The sequence below is a fragment of the Pelodiscus sinensis genome, chromosome 1, assembly GCF_049634645.1.
Source record: "Pelodiscus sinensis isolate JC-2024 chromosome 1, ASM4963464v1, whole genome shotgun sequence".
Taxonomy (NCBI): Eukaryota; Metazoa; Chordata; order Testudines; family Trionychidae; genus Pelodiscus; species Pelodiscus sinensis.
Genome location: NC_134711.1, coordinates 133,650,437 through 133,674,031, shown reverse-complemented (window position 1 = coordinate 133,674,031; position 23,595 = coordinate 133,650,437). Strand labels below are relative to the sequence as shown.

The 23,595-nt window shown below is 48.2% G+C and overlaps 1 protein-coding gene across 3 annotated transcripts; it reads right to left on the bottom strand.

Annotated features, from left to right (window-relative positions):
- Positions 1–5,952: 5,952 nt before the first annotated feature.
- On the bottom strand, positions 5,953–23,467 carry PHC1 (polyhomeotic homolog 1). Of its 3 annotated transcripts, none has more exons than XM_075902382.1 (15): positions 23,269–23,467; positions 18,975–19,134; positions 18,176–18,286; positions 17,949–18,026; positions 16,715–16,864; positions 15,562–15,717; positions 13,830–14,328; positions 12,673–13,436; positions 11,470–11,617; positions 11,044–11,252; positions 10,269–10,383; positions 9,564–9,672; positions 8,401–8,551; positions 7,619–7,850; positions 5,953–7,211 (listed from the first exon to the last, which is right to left on the bottom strand). In XM_075902382.1, the coding sequence occupies exons 2-15, from the start codon at positions 19,086–19,088 to the stop codon at positions 7,057–7,059; spliced, it is 2,991 nt and encodes a 996-aa protein (XP_075758497.1). In that variant the 5' UTR covers positions 19,089–19,134; positions 23,269–23,467; the 3' UTR covers positions 5,953–7,056. The 3 variants fall into 3 exon arrangements, with proteins under 3 accessions (XP_075758497.1, XP_075758505.1, XP_075758515.1); XM_075902390.1 differs by lacking the exon at positions 23,269–23,467 and adding an exon at positions 23,067–23,088; XM_075902400.1 differs by lacking the exon at positions 15,562–15,717.
- Between the last annotated feature and the right edge of the window lie 128 nt (positions 23,468–23,595).

Here is a 23,595-nt window from a genome sequence, read left to right as displayed (position 1 = left end):
GCCATTGTATAAGGCACTAGTGAGATCTCATCTGGAACAACATGTATCATTCTGGTCTTTCATGTTTAAGAAAGATTAATTCAAACTGGAACAAGTGCAGAGAAGGATACCTGGGATGATCTGAAGACTGGAAGCCCTACCTTTAATCTAAACAAACCAGGTAGTCAAATGAAGGTAGAGGGGATGGGGTCTCTGATGCATTTATAATGGGTAAATGCCAGGGAGTAAAAGGAGTTAAGCAACAATACAGATACAAATACAAGTTGCTATCAACTAGCCACCAACAAGTTTAGGTTTAAAATTAGGCAAAAAGTTTCCAACCATCAGAGGAGTGAAGTTCTGGAACAGCCTTCCAGGGACGTGTAGTGTCAAAAAAAACTAACAGGCTTCAATAAGTTTATGCAGCTTGATAAGTTTATGGAGGAGGATATGACATGACGAGAAGGCCTACAATTAACATAGCTGAGCTGTGGCCTGGCCTACACTACGAGATTAGGTGGAAGATCGTCGCCGTAAGTAAGTTGATTTTTCTAAACAATGAGTCTACGCCGCCTCTGCCAATGTTAAGGGTGGTTAAAGTCTTATTTCTGTACTCGAGAAAAGTAATGCTAAATTTGACTGTACATGGTTGAGCGTGGGATAGTGCATATGTGGCACTCTGAAAGTCAATGTTCTTGGACTGTGGGAAGTGTCCTATAGTGCCTCAATGTGACCACTCTGGCCAATACTTTCAACTCTGCTGCTCTGCTAGGTGCATGGGTAAAGCCTTGAGAAATTTTGATTTTAATTTCTGGTTTGGCCAGCATTGTAATCCCCGCAGCACGCCTAACCATGAAAGCCCAAGGTCGCAAACGAGCTCCAGCATGGACCGGGAAGGAGATCCTACACCTGACTGCTATGTGGGGAGAGGAATCTGTGCAGGCAGAACTCTGAAGCAGCAAAAGAAATACTGGTATCTGTGTCAAAATTGCACTGGACACAGTGGATAAAGGATACAGCAGGGATACATCCTACAATATTTGCTTTTATTACTGCACATCAGGATGGTTTGTTCCTGCACCTTCAATAAGGCTTCTTTAAAATACAGCCAGTTCTCATGGACTCCTTTTCCCTCTCATGTTAGTGTTCCAGAGGATCCTGCCCATCAGGTGTCTGAGGGAGTCAAAGGCTGCTTTTCTGAAGTCCAGGGTGTGCATTTTGCTGCTCTCCTTTCTTCCTTTGGTCAGGATCCTGAAATCTACCATCTCATGATCACTGCTGCCCAGGTTGTCACCCACCTCTACTTCCCCTACTAATTCCCCCGTTTGTGAGCAGCAGATCAAACTGTGCATGGCCCCTGATTGGTTCCTTCAGCACTTGTACCAGGAAGTTATCTCCAACATTCTCCAAAAGCTTCCTGGATTGGCTATGTACTGCGGTATTGATCTCCCAACAGATGTCAGGGTGGTTAAAGTCGCCCATGAGAACCAGGGCCTGTGATCTGGAAATCTGTTAGTGGTCTGAAGAAAACCTCATCCACCTGATCTGGTGGGCTAATACAGACACCTCATCATCCTTTCTGCTCCCACCTCTAAATTTAACCCAAAAATTTTCAACAGGCTTTTCTCATGCTTTGTACTGGAGCTCTGAACAATCATACTCTCTCTTACATACAGTGCAACTCCTCCTCTTCTCCCCTGCTTGTTCTTCCTGAACAGTTTATAATTCTATGGCAGTGCTCCAGTCATGTGAGTCATTCCACCAACTCTCCATTTTTCCAGTCAAATCATAGTTCTTTATGCCAGGACTTCCAATTCTTCCTGCTTGTTTCCAAGGTTCTTGCATTCGTGTAGACACCTTAGATAACTAGTTGCTTGCCCTACCTTTTCTGTACAAATCATGAGTCCTCTCTCTTGCATCTTCCACTTTGTGTTTCTTCCTGGTATCCCATTTCCCCACTTACCTCAGGGCTTAGGTCATCATCCTCCAATGAACCTAGTTTAAAGCCCTCCTCACTAGGTTTGCAAGCCTGCCTGCAAAGATACTCTTCCCTCTCTTGGTTAGGTGGATCCCATCTCTTCCTAGCAATCCTTGTGCCTGGAACAACATCCCATGATCGAAGAATCCAAAGCCCTCTCTCAGACACCACCTGTGCAACCACACATTTACTGCCACAATTTGACAATCCCTACCTGGGCCTTTTCCTTCAACTGGGAAGATGGACAAGAACATCACTTGCACCTCAAATTCTTTGATCCTTCTTCCCCACACCTGCTCAAGGTCATTTTTGGCAGTATCGTTGGTTCTTATGTGGAGGAGTAGGAAGGGGTAGGAATCCGAGGGCTTGGTCAGTCTTGAAAGATACTCTCGTCACATCCTGAATTCTCGCTCCAGACAAACAGCGCACGTCTCAAGTTTCCCGGTGTGGATGGCAGATGGATAACTCTGTCCTCTTTAGGAGGGAGTCCCCAACCACCACCACCCGTTGTCTTCTCTTGATAGTGGTGGTCGTGGAACCCCCATCTCTAGACTATGATGAATGCCATGTCGATGGGGTCTCTTTCTGATCCCTTCCCTAAGAGGTCCTGGCCAAAGCATTCTCCACCATAGTACCTGTGCAGACAGCCTGGAAAACAGTTACTTACCTCTATCTGGATTGAAGCTATCAGAGTTGTCTGCCTTCTCCTGGAGGTCACATACTGCTAATTTTCTTCCCCATTCTGTATGGCCCTCTCTGGTTCTTCAGCATGCTGTGCCTCCCGTATCAATATCAAATGCTGACTTCTATCCAGAAAGTCTTTGTTTTCTCTTATGGAATGCAGTGTTGACACTTGGGCCTCAAGTCCTTTAACCTTCTCTTCCAACATGGAGACCAGCTTGCATTTCGTACAAAGTCTCTCCTATCCTCTGGGAGGGAGACAAACATGGCATATCCCGTGCAAGTCACAACAGCTGATCTCACTCTCTGTACTGTCTTCCTTCTTTCATGTTGACAGACAACCCCCTAACCTCAAACATTCTGTCCAGTAACCACACAGCACACCATCATACTCATCCAGGAACCCACTCCTGCAATCATGGTGCAAGCTGTCCACACATCTAAACAGGCGACATCACAGGACCTAACCACAAACCACCACATCAGAGGCTCATAAAACCACACATCCACCACTTGATCTATGCCATCAAGTGCCAGCAATGCTCCTCTGCCATGGATATTGGCCAAACTGGACAGTCGCTACAAGAAAGGATTAATGGACAGAAATCAGGTATCTGAAAAGGCAACACACAGAAACCTGTTGGGGAACATTTTAACTTGCCCGAGCATTCACTAGTGGATCTCAAAGTTACCGTATTATTGAAAACCCTGCATAACTATGTGGTTCCACCAGTCTGTTTTGACCAAAATCAGCATTCCACTGTGTCAGCAGGATTGACTGCCTTCAGCACATGCTAATTGCTCCACTCAATGGGTTCCTGCATGTCTGTGTTCACAGCCTCCTCACATCCTTTTGTGCTCTGGCAGCTCCTGTTTAAGCTTTGGGCAAACTGCAGCATAGTGTGTAGGGTGTTTGCAATGCTTGCCAGAGCAGTTTGAAGTCTGCATGAATAACCAGGGAAGAAAGGGTATGAAAAACCTGTTTGCAATTGCTTTCAAGCAGGGAGGAGATAAGTGCATTATGGGAGGCTGATGAAATGTATCCAGAACCACCTGTTGCAATGTTTTTGTCCCATCAGATGCTGGGAGCCTAACCCAGAATGCCAAGGGGAAGCAGAACTGTGGGATGGCTACTCATAGTGCATCACTATCAAAGCTGAAGGTAGATACACTACTGGGGACCCACTACATTGACCTCATACACCCAATGAGGACATGCACCTCTGTAAATGCAGGTGCTAAAAAGTCAACATTATTGAATTCAATCTAAACTTGTAGACATGCCCTGAAACTGCTAGCAGCAAATATGTCTAACAGCCAGTAATGGGGAGGGCTCTAAGTTCTGATATTCTGTCCCAGGTATCTGTTTGATGGGTCCTGCCCACATGCTCAGAGTCTGGCTGATTGTGGAGGAATATTCCCTAGGTCAGATCAGTAGAGACCCGGAAGGTTTTTCAATTTTCACTGCAGGTTAAACGTCAGGTAAATTGTGGGAATCTCTGTAACTTGAAGTCTTTAATCCATGATTTGAGGAGATCAGTTAAAGGTTAGCAGTCTAGGTTCTGTGGCCTGCAATGTGTAGGTCAAACAGGATGATGGTCCCTTCCGATCTTCAAGTCTGAGAGCAGCTTTTATCCTCTGAATACTCAAAATATAGACCAGGTATTTTGTTATCAAGTGTTGTAGTCAGCTGAATCACAAGGACTGCTAGCATCCTGAGGTGTGTATTCAGTAAGTAAGGGTATGTCTACACTAGCCCCCTAGTTCGAACTAGGGAGGCTAATGTAGGCATTCGAAGTTGCAAATGAAACCTGGGATTTAAATATCCCGGGCTTCATTTGCATCTTCCCTGGCGCCACCATTTTTAAATGTCCCTTAGTTCAAACTCCGTGCCCACGGCTACACGTGGTACGGAGTAGGTAGTTCGAATTAGAGATCGTAATTCGAACTACCGTTACTCCTCATGGTGTACTGGTAGTTCGAATTAGAGATCCTAATTTGAACTACTTACTCCGTGCCGCGTGTAGCCGCGGGCACAGAGTTCAGACTAAGGGACATTTAAAAACGGCGGCGCCCGGGGAGATGCAAATGAAGCCCGGGATATTTAAATCCCGGGCTTCATTTGCAACTTCGAATGCCTACATTAGCCTCCCTAGTTCGAACTAGGGGGCTAGTGTAGACATACCCTAAAAGCTTACAGCAGCTCTCTATCAAACTCTGAAAGTTTTAATTATAAAATCCAAACGCAGTATTCCAATGTAAGCAAGTTAGGATTCCTGCACTCCCCCTCACTTGTCTCTCACCTCCCCACCCTCCCCTGCCCAACACCTTTGCTCTAGCTGTTCCAACAAAACTACTCAGTTATGTTGTAGCTGTATTAAATTCAGCCAGTCAAACAGCCTTCCTGTAACAATTGCCTACTAGTGATTAGAGAGAACAGCTGTTAGCTAAAGCCATCATATTGGTTTTAAAGCCCATCCTAGCAGATCATGTCAGTTTCTTACAAGATTCAGTTAGGAAGCTCTTTAAATATGACTCTTCTGAAGCACAATGCCATTTCTGTTCATGAAACAAAAACCAGGACTACGTAGCACTTTAAAGACTAACAAGATGGTTTATTAGGTGATGAGCTTTCGTGGGCCAGACCTACTTCCTCTGATCAAAATGCCAATTTTCTTCCACTATTTTGATCTGAGGAAGTGGGTTTGGCCCACGAAAGCTCATCACCTAGTAAACCATCTTGTTAAAGTGCTGCATAGTCCTGTTTTTTGTTTCAGCTAGACCAGACTAACACGGCTACATTTCTATTACTATTTCTGTTCATGTGTACAGAACAGATACTTCATTGCACTAATGATGAAAATAGCTCTTAGGCAGAGGTAGATGGTGAGTCAAACAGATGGTACAGAGCAAATCCACCACAGAATATACTCACTGCTGAGCACTGGGGGGAAGGGGAGATTTTCCAAAAGTTTTCACCACAGCAGCAGAATTAAGCCAGTTCCGGACACTTGAAACACTCACCGTCCTGCTCTCTAGCAGCCAAATCTCAGCCCTTACCTCTCACATTTCTTGGGAGTTTCTGTGTTTTTTTTTTTTTTTTTTAAAAAGCAGAAGCTTCCTTAACTAGAATTCTGTCAGATCATTAGCAGAGCCTGGAACCTCTGCAAACTTGTTTGATGAGTTTAACATATTACAATTTATCCACCAACTTTTTGGTCAGGGGAGGGTAATAAGTGTAGAACTCTAAAGGCGATTAAAGCTTAGGTTTTTCTCATGTTCCTTTATGCAGATCATTAAGGAACAGAATTAAGTAATTTTGAAGCATTCTTTTTATGAGGAAAAGACATATCTGTTTTACAACCAAAAATAAGAGGCCCAGGACAGATGTGGCACAATCCTGCCCATACACCCTCCTGAGGAGAGTGGAGAAGAGATACAAAATAATAGAAACTGAAAAGAGAACATTTTAAAAAAAAAAGTCCCTTAGAATGGGCTGGAGCCTTATTATTCTTGACAACTCCTGCTTTGGATCCATAAGCAATGTCCAGCGCTGGGGGAGACAGACTGAGGCTGCAGGGCTCCCAAAATAATGCTCCTCCTCATTCTCTAAACTCATCCTCAGCTGAAGTGCTCTAAGTAAACCCCCTTCTCCTGGTCCATACGGGGTGGATCTGGAGTGAGTGGCCATCAAGATGTTTACAGTCTTCAAGTTACACAAGGAGATAGTAAAGCAAAGCAATTGTTTCTGTCCTGTTTCTCCAGGGTTTGGTACACATGCCATGATGGCTATTAAACCCAGCTCAGAATCATGGTCTGGGGGCTTTAAGAAAGTGGAATGGGAGGTAGCACTTTTAGTGCCAATTCTTCTCTGTCCACCTCTCCTAATACCTGGAATTCGCTAGTTTTCTTCTCCCAGCAACACAGAACAAGCAAGGCAGCGCCCAGCATCAGCACTGGCAGTTCCACTTCATGCATCAGATTCTGGTATGGTGAAAAATTCAAAAGAAATAACTGAGGAGCTAGCAGCCCCGTTGTGCAGAAAGGGGCCAGCTCATCTCCCCTTCTCTCCTCACCCAAACTGGCTACTCCCAGGAGCCTCTGAGGAGGAAGGGGGTCCTCTTTTTTCCCCCCTTTCTAGGAGCTTCACCTTCTCTGGTTCTCCATGGGGGAAGAATTTAAAAGAAAGTGAGATGCACTTGAAGGAAATAAAAGTTTCAAGGCCCCAGGTGGGAGTTTTCCTCCCCCATGTAGCACCGTTAAGAGACCAAAACACAGGCTTCTGAGCGACAGTTTCACTCACTTAAACATTCTTTTCTTTGTTATGCAAGATCATGGGAAAACCCATTCATATGCTCCCATCGCAGGTAGTTCCCCTGGGGGTTTGGGGAAAAGTGAGACCTCTGGCACCAGGGCTATTAGGTCTCCTTGAGGACATTGATCTTGGCGCAGATCTTGAGGGCAGGTCCCAGCTTGATGTTCATGGCGCTCATGAGGTGCTCCTCCTTCAGCAGCAGCAGGGCCTGGCCATCAATCTCCTGTGAGCGGAACTCCTCTGCGATTTCTTGGCACCCTGCCAGTGAGGGACCGAGAAAGAAGGCCAAATGAGACAGGTCTCTGACCCCCACACTCCCACTCCATCAAAAGTGGGCTGGTGCTCTGCTTCCCAGGCCACCCTGATGAATGAAGAATGGGGAGTCTAGGAATATATCCCCACTCATCTGCCCTAGCCCTGCTCTCCTGGAAGGCAGGGGGTACAAAGGATCTGACTGCACTGCCTGTCCAACCTCAGAGTCGGCTTCAATCACAAGCCTAGGGAGTGAAACAAGGAGAAAGAGATGGCTCCCCACATCCCAAGCATCCCATTGAACCCCATGCATCCCTGCTGTCAGACACATTACTGTTAGCCCTTCATGCTCCATTTGGTCATACTAGAAGGGGAGGGAAGGGGGCAGAAAAAGGCAAAAGGCTTCTCCTCACCTTGCAGAGATGCAATGAACTCATACACCTCCTCTACGCTCCAGCGGCTGGGGTTGCTGGACAGGAAGTCTGGGTTGATGCCATGTAGGTCTGGAGTAGGTGGGGCCATGTTGGAATTGGCCAGATCTCGCTCTCCATGACTGGTTCTCACTGACAGGGGCCCAGGAGATGTGGGGGACAGAGCCTCATCGTAGCTAGAGTTGTCGGAGCCTCGACTGGAGTCTTCCTGACCCTACCGATACCAGAGAGGTAAGGTAGGAAAAAAAGGAAGATGGTTAAAAGAAATCCATTAACATCTGGAGAAGCCTGGAGAAATCTGAGAAACTCTAGGCAATGACCAGCCCCAGGAGGTTTTGGTAGCAATTTCTCTCCCCCAGTTCATTCTCCCCAGGATTTGTAAGCAGGGATAACTCATTCCAATGCAGTCACCTCGGAAGTGAAATGCGAAAATTATTCAAAAATGCAGTGCCACACATCATACCATTGTCACGGGAGAGAAGTACTCAAACTCTGAGGTGACAGAGCAAAATGGAATTGGGACAGACCACCTGATTCCTAGCCAAAGTGCCACTGGATCTTGGCCAATGACTTTGGACTTCAATTTAACAAAGGAGCACGTCTGGGACATAAGGGGCCAGCACTTCTAGCAGCAGAGACAGCTACAGTATTGTGATGGGGACTGACACATGCAATATACTAAAGACAGCATTTCTAGTAACACAATGCTCTGTTGCCCCAGGCTCAAGATCTGGCAGGACAAGGGCAAATGGGGCTGTCCTCACCCGATGACGCTTGCCCTGGATCTTGGCTCGGGCAATCTCAGAGCTGCTGCGCCGTGGTCCACGTCGACGCACACGGGCATAATTAGCTTCCTGGAACTCTTTCATCTTCTTCCGCTGCATCCGAAACTGATGGCTGCAGCTCACATTGTACCTGAGACAAAGGAGTCAATGAGCAGTGAGCAAACAATTCTGCTCATTCTCCTCCTCCTCCCTCTCCTGGATGGGGACAGAAGGTGGCAGAGCAAATCCATGAAAGGAATCGGGGATGCTGATTCCTCTCTGCCATCAGGTTCCAAGGCCTGCTCCCTCTCTTTCAGCCCTCCTCCTGAAAGCAAGCAGAGCTGACCTTTGGCACAAGTGACATTTTGAGGCCACGGCATCCTGGACTAACTCAGCAGCCAATGGTAAAACACAAAAAGCAGTCATGTAGCACGTTAAAGACTAACAAGATGGTTTATTAGGTGATGAGCTGTCGTGGGGCAGACCCACTTCTTCAGATCATATCTGCCCCACGACAGCTCATCACCTAATAAACCATCTTGTAGGTCTTTAAAGCGCTACATGACCGCTTTTTTTGTTTTACCAAGTTCAGACTAACACGGCTCTCTGTTCCTTTTCAGCAGCCAATGAACCAACTCTCCCTCCGGGGGAGAAAAAAAGATGTGCTGGGTTGTGCCCTATCGGGAGGCAGCAACTACTATCCTGATTTTCCCACATTCCCCTCACCTCACTGCCCACCCTGCCCTAAGCACACATTCCAGATCCAAGCGTTGCAGACCTGCAGGGCCAACACCATCCGCAGAGGACTATTAACAGGCCTTTCCTAACTAGCTATGGATTTGACTACTGCTTCGGGAAGAGGGTTCGTTCCAAGTCTGGGAACAATTCCCTCACCACACTTCTTGGGGGAGTCAAGAGCATTCTGTGTTATGCCTTGACCCACCTCCCCACAGAATCAACAATGGACGAATACTCAGCAGTTACTAGCCAAGTTGTAGGTCCAATACAGCAGGCTCACTGCACACAGAGCTCCCAACCTGGCTAATGGAACCCTTGAATGGAGGGGCCAGGAGTGAGCATAGTATGTAATTTGAGGAAGGAAACATGCCCAGCTGTGGGCGAAGTAACAGTCAGAGAGGAGGAGAATAACGTCTGGCTGTTACCTTTTAGCACAGGTCATGGAGCAAAACCTCTTGGAGCCCCGGAACTGACTGGCTGGGGCATATTTCCCACAGTACTCGCACTTCAGCAGGTTTGTCTTCTTGTCCAGCTCTAGAGTGAGAGCCTTTGTTACAACCAAAGAAAATCTCACACACACTCTCTCTCACCCTATTACAATTACCACCAGGAAGCAGAGTCACCAAGCAACCTCAGCCATTTCTCTTGGGAGAATGTATTGAGCTAATGAGCTGTGGAAGAGCCTTCCTGAGGGATGGGATGGAAACCCGGCTGGCAGAGGTAAGAACAAGGACTGGACAAAGACACGAGCAAAACAGAGAGGTTCATTCCTCTCCTAATGCCCCTTAGAGTCTCCCTCTTGCCAAGCCTAGACACCCCTATCCTTCACAGAAAGGCAGGGATCCCCTCCCCAAGGCTCTGCATTGCATTGGAACCGCCAGGCTTCCAACAGAGGATCCAGATGGCCCATGTGCTGAGCAGGGATCTCTCGTGAGTGTGCCAGGACTCTTCTCTGTATCCCCATCCCCACTCCCTCAAAACCCCAGATCCCTGAGTCTGAGCATCATGCCTCTAGTCTCCAGAAAGGGGAGAGCAGCACCAACCACCATCTGTATAATATGGGAAAGGGAGAGAGAAGGCTGAAAAACTGTTTTCCTGCACATTCAAGGCTCCCTGGAGCTGGGTCTTACCCAAGGTTGCACTATCATCTCCTGGGGAGTTGCTAGACTGGTTTTCACTCTGCCCGGAGGGAGCCCCTCCCTGGAGTGGCTTCTCGGACTCTTTCAACAGCTGAGAGCAGCCAACCTGTAAAGGGAGAAGAAGGGAACTGACACTCAGGGAATGAGCCTCCTCAGTCTTCCTCAGAGCTCAAGAGAGACTCCACACACACACTGAGAAGGGAAGACATTGAACCACAGAGTGGTCATTCCTTTGACCCAGCCAGCTGATTGTCTGTACTTACTCAGAAGTCAAACATCCTGATTATTTGTATCCTGGCAGCATCACTCTAGATGCTCTTATTGGTCTTTAATCTTGCTATGCCACTCAGAATATCCTGCTGCAGTGAGTTCCAAAGAGCAGTGACTACCACATGAAGCAGTACTTCCCCTTATCTGGTTTAAAATGACAGCCTTTTACTAGCAGCAGTATCCCTCTTCCCTGTATTACAAGTCAACATAAAGAGAAGAGAAACCCCTTACATTCTCTGCCCTCTTCATTGTTTCAGACACACCTGGCCCATCTTTGCTTTCCACCCTCCCTATCTATTCACTTCTAATCCCTATCTCCTACTCTGATAATCACAGCACAAATCCTTCTCTTCCTCTCTTCTGTCACTGCACCTGAGGGGCAATTGGGGGGAGAGGGGGTTCAAGGAGGAAACATCTCCGGTGATGGAAGAATACCAGCCCCACAGCAAGCAGCTACCCTCACGGCAGCTCTGACTCCTTCCCCTCTGGCTCTTACCGGGAATGGCTCTGCCCCTTCCTGGATGACAAAGCCTTCAATGATGTGCGTGAGGATCTGGGGTTTGACGATGGCCTGTGGGGGTTTGGAGTCTCCAGTCTGTCGCGACACCATTGCCAGAGTAGGGGCAGGAGAAGATGTGGTGGTGACAGAGGCTGCTTCACTTGTGGGGGCATTTGGGGTGGTGCTGGGGACAGGCTCAGATTTTTCTGGAAGGATAAAAGTACACAAAGAAGACAGGACTCACCACACTGGATCAAATCAGTGTCCACTATCCCAGTCCATTCCTTTGGCCCTTCCAGTCCAGCATCCCACTTCACATCACTGGCCCATCTAGCCTGCTGTCCTGTCCACCACCACACCCCTCTGCTTTACCACCACAGGTCACTGACTAAGAGCCATCAGAGCCCTTCTCTACTCACTCACCTCCAAGGCCACTCTTCTCTTCTATGGTTTTGGGGCTCTCTGCCACAGGAGATGACTTGGCCGGCAGGAGTGCAGTGGCACTGGGCAACTCCTCCTTCTCTTCCTCGGACTCCGCTTTGCGCTTCACTGCCAAGGTCTGAGGCTTGCCCTGTGTAGGGTGAACAGGAATGTATGAGGGGTGAGATGCCACTCAAAGCGCAGGGAGGCGCAGAACACATACCAAAGATGAGAAGAGAAATATCCAGCACCTCCTCAACCCTCCAGCTCCAGCCTTGTTCCTTCCCACAGTCAACCCCTCATGCCCACCAACACAGGGAGCAAGGCTGCCATACATTCCTATTAGGGAACAATAAACTCACAGCACTGACATCTCCACTGCCACCAGCCCCACCCTGGTGCTCTGCACTTCTCCCTCTTACATTGACCACGCTAATTTAGCAGCACCATGGCACAGGACTCACAGCATCCCACTTTCTGGTGATGGACCCCAAGAAGGAGGTGGAATGGCAGGTTGGTCACTGGCCAGTGTCTGCTCCCACCAGTGAGCAGGGATGACTACTTGGATGAGAACAAAGGGTTCCAGAGTCTGGGAGCTGTCACAGAAACACCCTGTCTTAGCAGCAGAGCAACAGCCAGAGAAAAATCAATGGGGCTGCAGAAGGGCGCACAGCAAGGTCCCCAAGTGAAGTCCCTGTGAACAGGGACACATGCAGCCATATCAAGGTAGGGAAAGCTACCCATCTGCTTTCTTTGAGAGGCCACTATAAAATGGGAAGCCCCCGGTCACCAACAGCTCCTTAGAGGTCTATGGCTGGACTTATCTCAGAATCTGATACAACACACCAAACGGTCTCTGACCTGGAGAGACCCACATCGAGTAGGAAGTGCGGAGTTCAGTGTCTGTGGCCCATTCTGCCCCTAGTCTCTGACAAGAAGGAGGCCAGAATGCTATTTATGACAGGCACCCACCTCATTTTGGAGAGGACTAAGAACATTTCATGAAGGCCACTGACTGGCCTATCAGACAGAGAATGACTTTTGGTCACTGACTCCTCAGCTGGATTAAAATTAGTGCCCTAGAAGGGAAAGGCTCCATATCCCATTCCCATCTCATCTCTCTGGCATGGAGTCAGATTGAAATTGGTGCCTAAAAGTGAATGTGAAGAACCCTATCCTAGTCCCCTTCCCACAGACATCACTTACGGGCAGCGGGACAGGCTGCATGTAGAAGGCTGCTGGCACCTGAGCCATAACTGGGGACGAGGCTGTATTCTTCACCACATGGGCTGTGCCTTGAACTTGTGCCAAGTTGACGCCAGTAGTGAGTGGAGGGGCTTCCGGGGGGGAAGTTGTGGCAGAAGGAGCTTGGGATGATGGGGAAATGGCATGGGCTTGGGAAACGGGCTGAACCACTGCTGGCATGCCGCGTGGGGCAGACACTGCAGGGGCTATCTGAGCCAAGCCCAGTGCCTGGGCTTGAGCTGAGCCCTGCTGCCGGCTCCCCACCACCTGCACTGGGATGTGTGGCGGAGGCTGCTGGGCAGCTGACACTTTGGCAGCTCCAAGCTGTGGTGGTTTGATGGGGGCCGAAGGTGGCTTGGACTGAATGGGAACAGGTGACTTGGTGGCTGGCTGACAGGGGCTGTCCGGCTGAAGCTGCATGGGCTGAGGCTGTGACTGCAGCATGGGTTGGACCACAAGAGTTTGAGCCTGCTGCTGATTTTGGGGAGGCGAAGGCTGCTGCTGGGCTGGCGGAGCTGGCTGCTGCTGGGTGAGGGGTGAAGCTTGCTGCTGCTGTTGCTGGGCCAGCTGGAGATGGGTGGCAGTGTGGAGGAGCTGGGACTGGCGGTGCTGGAACTGCTGCTGGTGATGAATAGCGATCTGCTGCTGAATCACCACCTGCTTCTGCAGGTGAATCTGCTGCTGCTGCTGGATCAGCGAGTGGGGCTGGATCTGCGTGTACGTGGCTAGAGAGAAGAAAAAGGGAGGAGAAAAGGAGAGTGCACAGTATTAACTACGAAGCAGCAGCGGGGGGTGAAGGCAGTTGGAAAGGTGGGATACAGAGCCTTTCACTTCTAGGGCACTGGTTCCAACCTATCTTTCCACCACGACTAGCCCCAATATTAGTAGTTTCAGAGAGAACCCACGGAAGACTAAAGAGGCTGAGGCAGATATCCTCATTCCTGGTTGGGGAAGGACTTTCTTGCAGAAACACATGCTGGAGGGAAAGTACATGTGGGACAGTGTCACTGCTGGGCTTGCGGGGGCCAGCACTTGCAACAGAGCTGAGTTAGGGAGTTAAACAGCAACTGCAATGAGACAGAGGGGGAAGCAGAGAAAAAGGCTGGATTGTCACTTACCTGAACTGATCAAGGTCTGGCTGGGTGCTGGTGTAGCTGTCCTGGTCAGATTCATGCCAACGGTTTGCTGCCCACTGTCTGTGTCAGCCTTCTTTGTTGCCGCTGCATTCTCTGCCTCCGTTTGGCTCCCCTGGCTCACTGTCACTGCCTGGGCAGCTGCTACTGGTAATGGCTGCACCACACCAGTGCCCTTCCTCTGGCAGCTGCCCCCTGGGCCAGCCGAGGTTGCCTGGCCCACCCCTGTGGTGGCCTGGCTCCCACCACCTGCTGCCACCCCCCCTGAGACACCATTACTGCCTGTTGACCCCTGGCTCAGGTTCAGGGACTGGCCTGTGTTGCCAGAAGAGGCCTGTGCCACTGCCAAGGTCTGGCTGGCATTTGTGGCCTGTGGTAGGCCTGATGCCTGGGAGTTTCCTGGCAGGGCTGCTTTCTGAGCAGAGCTTTGGAGCTGGGCATTAGTGACTGAGGTCTGCTGGCTCCTCACAGCCAAGTTCTGCACCTAGAAACACACACATACAAAACAACCCATTTGTTTAGATTACAATGATGTATACTTATTACCTTGTAGTTTGACAGAGAGAGACAGGAGCCTGGGAACACCATAAAAGCCACTGGCTCCACTGGCAAAGTCAGTCAGTCTGCAGGCTCTAGCCTCTTGAACTGGGATTTGGCTCATACTTCAGAGCAATACTGAAGGTGCTGCACTATTAGAGGAGTCATCTCCTCATTGGAGACATTAACCCAAACTCCCTTCTGCCGTAGCCCTGATGAAAGTTAAAGATCTCATGGCACTTTCTGAACAGAACTTGAAAACAGCACCATTCTCTCAGAATGGCATGTTCTCGCAGCACAGACTGCATCAGAGGCATGGGACAGCCTCAATTTGCATCTGCCCTGCCTCAGAACGGTTGGGATCCACCTCAGCTTTGTATACAGAACCTTGGAATCCCCTTTGTAGCTGCCCATCTCCTTTCCCTGACCTCTCAACCTTGGAGACCCAAATCTTCCCTCTCTGCCTGCAGTTCTCTCTGAGCTCTCCAGTTTTCTTTGCACTTTGGTGCAGCCATCCTTGGTACTCGTTCTCCCCCAACTGCAATGTTGTGTGCAGCGTGATTATGGTTGGCTTTACTCCAAAGAAAAGATAGACAAGAGAGATGTGAAATAGCTGAAGTGGGTCAGGAACTCAGGAGACCAAAAAAAGCTTCTGGAAATACCAAGAATGGATGTGATGGGGCAAGACAACTGATGGAGCATGCGTGCTCCTTGATCTGAAGGAATCCTTTTAAGGGCAAGCCCAGCCTCTGTGGCCCAGTCAATCCTTGGCTTTTTTAAGATGACCAATGAACAGGACCAATCAGACTAATACTGGCAAAGGCTCTTTCTTGTGGAGCACTTGCCTCACTGGGAACCAGACTATGAACCCACCGATCTGTTCACTCGGGCTAACCAATCATGAAGATGGAAATACCAACTAGTGGATCAGCCAGAAAACTAGGCAGAAAACAAATCTGGTCTCTGAAGGGGAAAAGTGAGCACAATGACATACAGGAAAGAAAGAATGGAGTCTGCAGCCCACGCTGTCCAGTGGGCTCTAGAATACAGAAAGGCAGGCAGTGCAGAGTTAGCTGTCTACCAAGGGAGAGATTAAGCTGGTGACAGATCTGGGAGAGGGGTAAGTGTGCATGTGTGGGAGGGGTTGGGAGTGAGAACCCCAAGAGGGGGGATCACTGACCTGGTCTGTGTCTGTGTGGACCCCGGGAGACTGAGCGGGTGGCACCTCCTGCTGGACAGCGGCTACTGCCCCGTTAGGCATCAGGATGAGCTGGGAAGTAAGAGGCACATTGCGGCCCAAGGTCCGGTTCACCTGCAACAGGTTCCCCAGCTGCGGCTGTGGGGATGGGTTGGGTGATGTGGAGGAGGAAGGAGTGGAGGGGGAGAAAGAGAAAGAAAGAAAGCGAACCACAAGCAAACATATTACAAAGCAACACTGGGCTGGGGTGTCACACTGCAAAATCCCCTACCCTCCCCGTACTGTGATCCAGAATGCAGCCCTTGGGACCTGGAAACCAAAAACTGCTTCCTTAAGGAGCTCTCTTCCATTGCACACACAGCTGAGCTGATTACCAAAGAGCTATTCGGGATTGACTAAAAGACCAGAATTTCACTTTCGCACATGTCTAGAATTGGTTTGAGAGGCAGGTATTTATTTCAGATATATGACTAAGACCAGGAGCAGTTGAAAAGAAGGGAATTATAATCTGAGTCCAAGACTGGTTGAGAGGAGAGAGAATTATTTTTTACATGTAACTGAACCCGAAGCCTTAAAAGGGGGATTAATTTTTCATGTATAGCCTCTCCCAGGACTGGTTTAGAGAACATTTTTTCTCAGAAACATCTCTGTACTCAGAATTGAGAGACCATCATTAATTATGAACCTGAGCAAGGCAGCGGTTGAAGAGATTAATTTGTTAGGTAAATATCTGTTCCAGAATTGGTCAAGAAGACAACATTTATTTTTGTATCTGGCTGAGGGATTTGCTGAGAGAGGACATTTATTTTTTACATGTGTACACTACTCTAATAAGAAGTGCCATGGGATCTTCAACATCCATGCAAAGCACAGACAGGTTGGTTCGTAAAGGTCTCATCCATAGACTCTCCCTACACAATAGAGTATACTGAACTCACCACATCCACCTTGGAACACTGAGCCAATCCTGCGGTTCCAGATACTAGGGCCTTCCAACCTTGAAGCTTAAACTGTATCAGACCATTCCCTATCCTGCTATATCAGAACCAGAGACTGGTCCAGAAACAGGGATTTATCTCAGTGGACATATAACACAGCATTGGACAGAGCAGGTGGGGCCATTTATCTCTCTTACCCGGAGATACATCTGGGCCTGCGACTGATTGAGAGGCGGCGAGGTGGTGTTCCCCAGGAGTACAGACTGAGTAAGCGTGGTGGCACTAGGAGAGCTCACACTCTGTGAGCGGCTGATTAGCTGGGCTGCTGATGTAGTGGCCAGATTGATCTTAAAACAGAGAAAAGCCCCAAATCACACAGGAAGAGATGAGAGAGATGAGGCTCAGCCCCCTTCCCTCTACACACATATACACACAAAGGGGGACACAGCAGGAACTGGCATTTTAAGGCCTGGTCTATCCCTGTTTCCAGCAACATATCTGGACAGATCAGAGAGAGAATGACAGAAACTAACTTGGCGCCATTATCCCTGCCCTTTCCAGTAGCAGTATCTTGGGTGGAACTAGCAACTGGTTTTGGATCCCACTGCAGTATATCCTCAGCAGCTCACAGCAGAAGCCTTTTTTCTAAAAGGGTCTGGAATCCAACACTAAACCAAGTACACCTTGCATCATCCAGTTACCATCAAACTCTCCGAGGCATACCGGAGTGGTCGACAAAGGCTTCCCTTGTCAACCGCGCCGCGTCTAGCCTGCTGCGCTGTGCTGGATCAGTTGATCGTCGGCACAGCATGGCGGCCATTTTTATTTTAATGAAGCAGGGATTATTTAAATCCCCGCTTCTTTGACTATGCCGAGTAAGCTATTTTACATGGCTCCGTTGATGGAGCCATGTAGTCTAGACGTACCCAAACATTGCTACTAATAGGCTCCAAAATCTATAAAGGATTTGCCTTTCTCCAGACAATGCCAGCCTCTGACTAGTTTTCTCCAGTCTTCTGCTGGCCACTCCATTTCTACCCCTCCAATTAACCTTAATTTTTTGATCCCACACCTGCTCCTGAACTCTTCCCAAACAGCACTCTACCTCTCCCTTCCTCCACACCAGGACACTCATCCACATGTCACTTCTCTCCACCTATGAAGCACAATCCCTTCCTCACCCTAACAAACTTGATTTCCATGCTTCCCATCACAAGAGATCAGTTTTTATCCTTTCCCACCTCCCCCACCAAGGGGCCCACTCTCTTCCAATTCCCTAACCAGGACATGATGAGAGCCCCAAATGCTCACTGCTGACAGTTTCCTGCCATAACCTGTGGCTGCCTGGCATTCCCAGTGGATGTGTGCTCCTGGGTGCTTCAGTTCTGACTGGAAGAGGAGATACATGTATGGAAGAGGGCAGATACTTACTGAAGCCTGGGTGGTGGTGGTCTGTTGGGGGGTGCTGGTGTTGGGAGAGCTTGCCTGCCTGCTGGCTGCAATTGTAGCCTGTAGGAAAGGAAAGGGGGGAGAATAAGCAACTGGAATGAAACTTTAAATCCGATTCTAACATTTAGAGAAAAAAAAAGTCCTAGTCCCAACACTTACAATCTAAGTATCAGCAGATTCCCCCCCGCTTCTGTCCCATGACAACTCACCTGCTGGACAGCTGCCAGACTGTGGAGCTGGGCACTGTTGAGCTGCTGCTGGAGCATGAACTGATGGAAGTACTGGGCAGCATTGGGCTGTCTCTGCAGTGCCTGAAGGGCCTGGAGAAAAAGAAGAAACATCTCTGAAAAAAACCCAAACCTCGCCACCCAAAATGTGCCAATGGGGTGCAGTGAGAGAGACACACATAAGAACTGCAACAAGGGATAAGAGAGCATCTCAATATCCCCAGGGAGTAGGGGAGCCATCATCCACAGGATTTACTCTGTGAGCAGGAGGCAGGACACCATTGGCAGTAGCTGTACAGCCAACGTGGGACACTGATTCAGTTCATTACAGATGTACTCCAGTTCTTATTCTAGACCTAATAAACTCCAGGAAGTTGGAAAGTTGCATGCTAGGCTAGTGCTGAGCTAGTGCTCTGACCCAGTCCTGGGACAGTACCAGACAAGAAAGAGCAATGCTTGTTCTAGTACAGCCAAAAGAGCTGGACGCTGAACTAAAAGAATCAATGGCCTGCCCTGAGATTAGAGCAGTGCAATAATGTGATTCGATAGAATAGGAGGCTGCACTCTGTACTAAAACTGGCTGTTCCAGTACAAGTGTAAGCAGGATACAGCACTACATGGACTAAATGTCTGGCCAGGCTTGGCAACCCTTAGTCTGAAACATACCAACCCCTCTGCTCCTGCTCCCACTAGGCATACAAAAAATGTGAGTGATACAAGCACACTTCTCACTGCATCTTCTTATTCATCTATCTAACCCAGAACATAGTTAGTGCCTCACCTGCACTGCCTGTCGCTCATACAGAGACATCTGAGATATCTGAGGGCGAGTGCTTCCTCCAGAGCCTGAACTCCCATTGGTGGAGTTGGAGTTCTGCTCGCTTTCAGTCTCCATGGTGACAAGTCCCAAGGATCTCAAACAGAGGCGACAGATTCAAGACCTAAATCAAGAGAATTCAAAACCAAGTCAGACTAAGTAAAAATCCAAGTTGTATTTTATTGCATCACTTATGGTTTTTAACTTGAATGTGACTCTCTTGATTTCCCCACACAGCTCTGCCAGTGCCCCTCAATCTGTCCATCAGCCTCCCTGCTATTCCAGTCCTGGGCCCCTACTCAGCTCTGCTGATGCCCTTCAGTACTGCCCTGCAGCACTGAGAGAAGAGACTCTCAATTCATGCAGAGGTTAGGCCCGTAGTTCAGATGCAAATATCATTGATGATCATAATTAATTTAAGCAAAATGAACACATTTTCACAATTTATGGCCATGCTGTTGCTGTAATAGGCAGTTACATAGCAAGCTCTGAATTACTATAAAGGTAGGAAAATACCAGTTGTACATAATTCAAACATTAGTCAAATACCTAACCCACTCATACCCATTTACACTTCAGTGACCTGAGAAAAAGAATATTGTGCACCTAGTCACCTGTCTTCCCTTCCCAGCTTCTGATTCTTCTCTGCTTCTTCCCAGTTCTATTATCCCACTGCAACTCCTCCCTTCTTAGCTTGGTCTCCTAACCCAGATTGACTTTTCCCTCCTGTTCACAGACATGCACTTCTGGCTGGAACATAACCTCTGATGGTTCCTGACTTAACTGTTAGATTGGGACCTGCAAGTGTGGGTGAAAGATGTGTAAGAATGCACAACTAGTGGGAACTGGGTCTGGAACATGCAGCAGTAGGCTTTATCAACAGGAAGTGAAATGTGTCACATGGAGAATTTGTCAGAGGGATCAGGAAAGGTTTCTAAAGGAAGTCTTGTGAAGGTGAGCGATTTTCCCAAAGCAGAAAGACAGGTCATGTTAATATGTGGGTCAGGGGATAAACTGGAGAGAGGTCTCCATCAACAGGGAAGCAGGTGAAATGGAAAGCCCTTGTCCAGGGGATCAGGGTTTGTAACAAAAGGAAAAGGTGTGCTTGAGTGATCATAGAGGATTTCTAGCAGTAGGAGACGTTGGTTGACCAGATAATGACGGCTGACCAGATTTTGTGAAGGGAGTTCTGCATGTCTGAAAGAAACCAGAAAGGCTGGGGAATTATTCTAGTCCTTAACCATCTCCCCACACCTTTCTAGTCTGTGATCTAGTACCCCTACCCAATCCAAAATGTATAATCACAGGCTATTACCCATCATAATACGCACAGCTGTCACTTAAGCTCTACCCAGGGAGAATACAATTGATGATTTTTAAACAATTAAATACATTTTCTTTGAAAAAAATAAACCCATTTAAAATTAAATCTGAAATTATAACAATTTATGTTAAGAGTTAAACATGCTACAACACATTATTATTTAAAATGTATTTAAATTGTAAGTAGTACACATTTGCTGACGAAGTGTTAAAGAAGTCCACACATTAAAACAGGTAGAAGTAACTACGTGAAACAAGAGTTTGTTGAACTGTAAAACAGATTTTGACAGCAGCAGCAGCATTTTCTGCAGGTACAGTACAGAGAATTTTCTTCCTTTCAGTTTGCTCATGAGAACAGAAGAATGGCCACATTGAATCAGACCAATACCCTGCTTTCTGACAGCGAACAGTGCCTCACGCTTCAAGGGAGTGAACATAAGAGGGCATTTTATCAAGCATCCTCCAGTCCCAGGTTCTACCAATCAGAGGTCTAGGGATACCAAGAGCATGGAGTTGCATCCCTGACCATCCCAGTTAATAACCATTGATAAACTTATCCCCCCATGAACCTATCTAATTATTTTTAAACCCAGTTATACTTTAGATCCCATTAGTTCAGTTCAGTGATTAGTTCACTGAAGATAAGAAACTGATTAGAAGTTAAAGCAGAAAAGCTTGTTTTTCCTCTTACAGGGTACGTCTAGACTACATGCCTCTGTTGCCAGAGGCATGTAGATTAGGCTACCAGACATAGGAAAATGAAGCGGCGATTTAAATAATCGCCGCTTCATTTAAATTTACATGGCTGCCGCGCTGAGCCGACAAACAGCTGATCAGCTGTTTGTCGGCTCAGCGCGATAGTCTTGATGCGCGGGTGTCGACATCAAAGGTATTTGTCGACCACCCAGGTAAGCCTCCCCTTTTATTTCACTGCTTGCATAGCATTTGAGGAGTGTATTGTAGGGAATAATATAATCCTGCATGGACAAAATGCATATAATACAGTCTGACATTATTTGCATCTCTTAATTCTACATTCCAAACTCTTTAGTTTTTACTCTGCCACTGATTTGTTGGCACTAGGTTTGAATTTACCCCATAGGGCCCAACCCTGCTTTCACTGAAACCAATAAGAGTATTGCTATATAATATATGTTTGACACACATTTGTGATCATCTAGGATTTCATGGCACATCTTGGCAATCCACAATACAGGACTAGGTAGCACTTTAAAGACTAACAAGATGGTTTATTAGATGATGAGCTTTCGTGGGCCAGACCCACTTCCTCAGATCAGGAAGTGGGTCTGGCCCACGAAAGCTCATCATCTAATAAACCATCTTGTTAGTCTTTAAAGTGCTACATAGTCCTGTATTTTGCTTCAGCTACACCAGACTAACACAGCTACATTTCTATCACTATTCTTGGCAATCCAGAACATCATAGCAACTGCAGGAATAGAACTGCTCTAAAAGCATGGAACCACCTCAACTAAAAGAGAATCTTCATTAACTGAGGTCTCTGGCAAACCATTGAATAGTTCTGATGCTATGTGCGCACTCCCAGAGAGAACAACTGAATACAGCCCCAATGCAGAGAAAAATCAGGTGAAGGAAAATAAACTGAAATATGATGAAGGCAGAGTGGGGAAGAAAAAGAAGGTTACACAAACATTTAAAACCAAAGTCAGCAGTGCAAAAAGGAAACTTGCACTTGGGAACACCAGATTCTACGAGTGGGAAAGCAAAGCTAAAACATTAGTGTGAGATCAGAATCAACTGACAGCAACAGGTAAAGATCAGAGTTGGCCCATGGCAGATAAAAGGCTGACATAAGCAGCCTCTGCTGGACATTTTAACTGTTGGGTTAAAAATCAAAAGCCGAGATCCTGTAGATCATCACATACAAAACCTCGTTGACTGTCAGGCATACACATATATTTGAATACTGATATCTATACTTGTCACCTGACTTAATGAATACATTATGTTTTGAAGAGTTTACTTTTTACCTTTACAGCTTGGTTACTTTTATTCTACCAGAGAATTTCAATGTCCTATTTATTTCCTTTACAGAAAATATTAACCCTCAGTCAAATGTGGGACTTAATCCTGCAAACACACACACACGGAAAGATCATTTAGTCTTGTACCTGAATGGAGTCAGGACCAAGTAAACCTACACTATCCCTCACAGGCAGAGTTTTGCAAATCTGTGGATACCCAATTTATATCCTCAGATAATTTTTGTGTCTTGTGGATTAGATGCAGGGAAAAAAAACTGAATCTAGAGCCCTGCAAATTTGGCGATTTCTGCTTTACATTCGTGAGTCTCCAAATGGACACCTGTGGACCATTTTTGCAGTTTCAGATGAGATGCAGACACTGATTTGGTATCCAGGCAGAGCTCTACTGACAGGTGTTTGTCTAACTTGTTCTTAAAAACTTCCAGCGATGGAGACTTTACCACTGCCCTTGGAAGCCTGTTTCAGAGCTTAACTATATGTTTGAAACTTTATGTGCAGGGACCACGCACATGAGTGTTTGCAGGATCGCAGCCCTCAGCGTTCGAGGCTGCCGCTGTATCGAGGGCACAGCGGAATCACCGCCCAGCCCCAGTGACTTCAGTGGGGCTCTGCCCGGGGCAAGAGCCAAACAGCTTCCCTCGGACTGAAAGGAAGCAAGGGGACGATTTCTGGCCGGGCGGGGCCGCGGAGGGGGGTGTTCCCCTACCTCACTGCCGGCCACACGCCGCCTGGCACGGCGGGGGACCCGTCCCGGGCCAGTGTCGAGCGAGGGAGCAGCGGGCGCCCGGCGGGGCAAGGGCTCAGGCGGCTCTCGGGGGGCAACTCTCCCCCGCTGCCCGCGTCCGCCGGGGCCGGGGGGGGGGGGGGGGCGGGATGGAGACACAAAGGGGCGCCGGGGGGGCTGTTACCTCTGATCCCCGCCCAGCGGCCCGGTCCGCGCGGCGCAGCGCTCCTCATGGGGCAGCCGCAGAGCCCCGCGCGGCGCCCCCGGGGAAGGCGCTCAGGGCCGGGGTGCCGCAGCTCGGGCCCAGCCTCTCCCCCGGGCGGCCCCGACGCCGCCTCCCGCGTCCTGGGTTGGGGGGGGGTCTTTTTTTTTTTTTTTTTTTTTTTTGGCCTCCGGGGCTGCCAGTCCCCCCTCCGTCACTTCCTGCCACAAGGGGGCGCTTCCGGAACACGTGACCCTTCCCCGCCAGTCCGGCTGCTTGTTGTAACCATGGAAACGAGAGCCCGGGCTC

Coding starts and splice junctions, on each gene's coding strand:
- PHC1 (XM_075902382.1), bottom strand. CDS start 19,088: ATGGAGACTGAAAGCGAGCAGAACTCCAACTCCACCAATGGGAGTTCA. Junction 18,287..18,974: donor ATGAGCGACAGGCAGTGCAG/GTGAGGCACTAA, acceptor CTTTTTCTCCAG/GCCCTTCAGGCACTGCAGAG. Junction 7,851..8,400: donor TCCAGGGCAAGCGTCATCGG/GTGAGGACAGCC, acceptor TGGTATCGGTAG/GGTCAGGAAGACTCCAGTCG.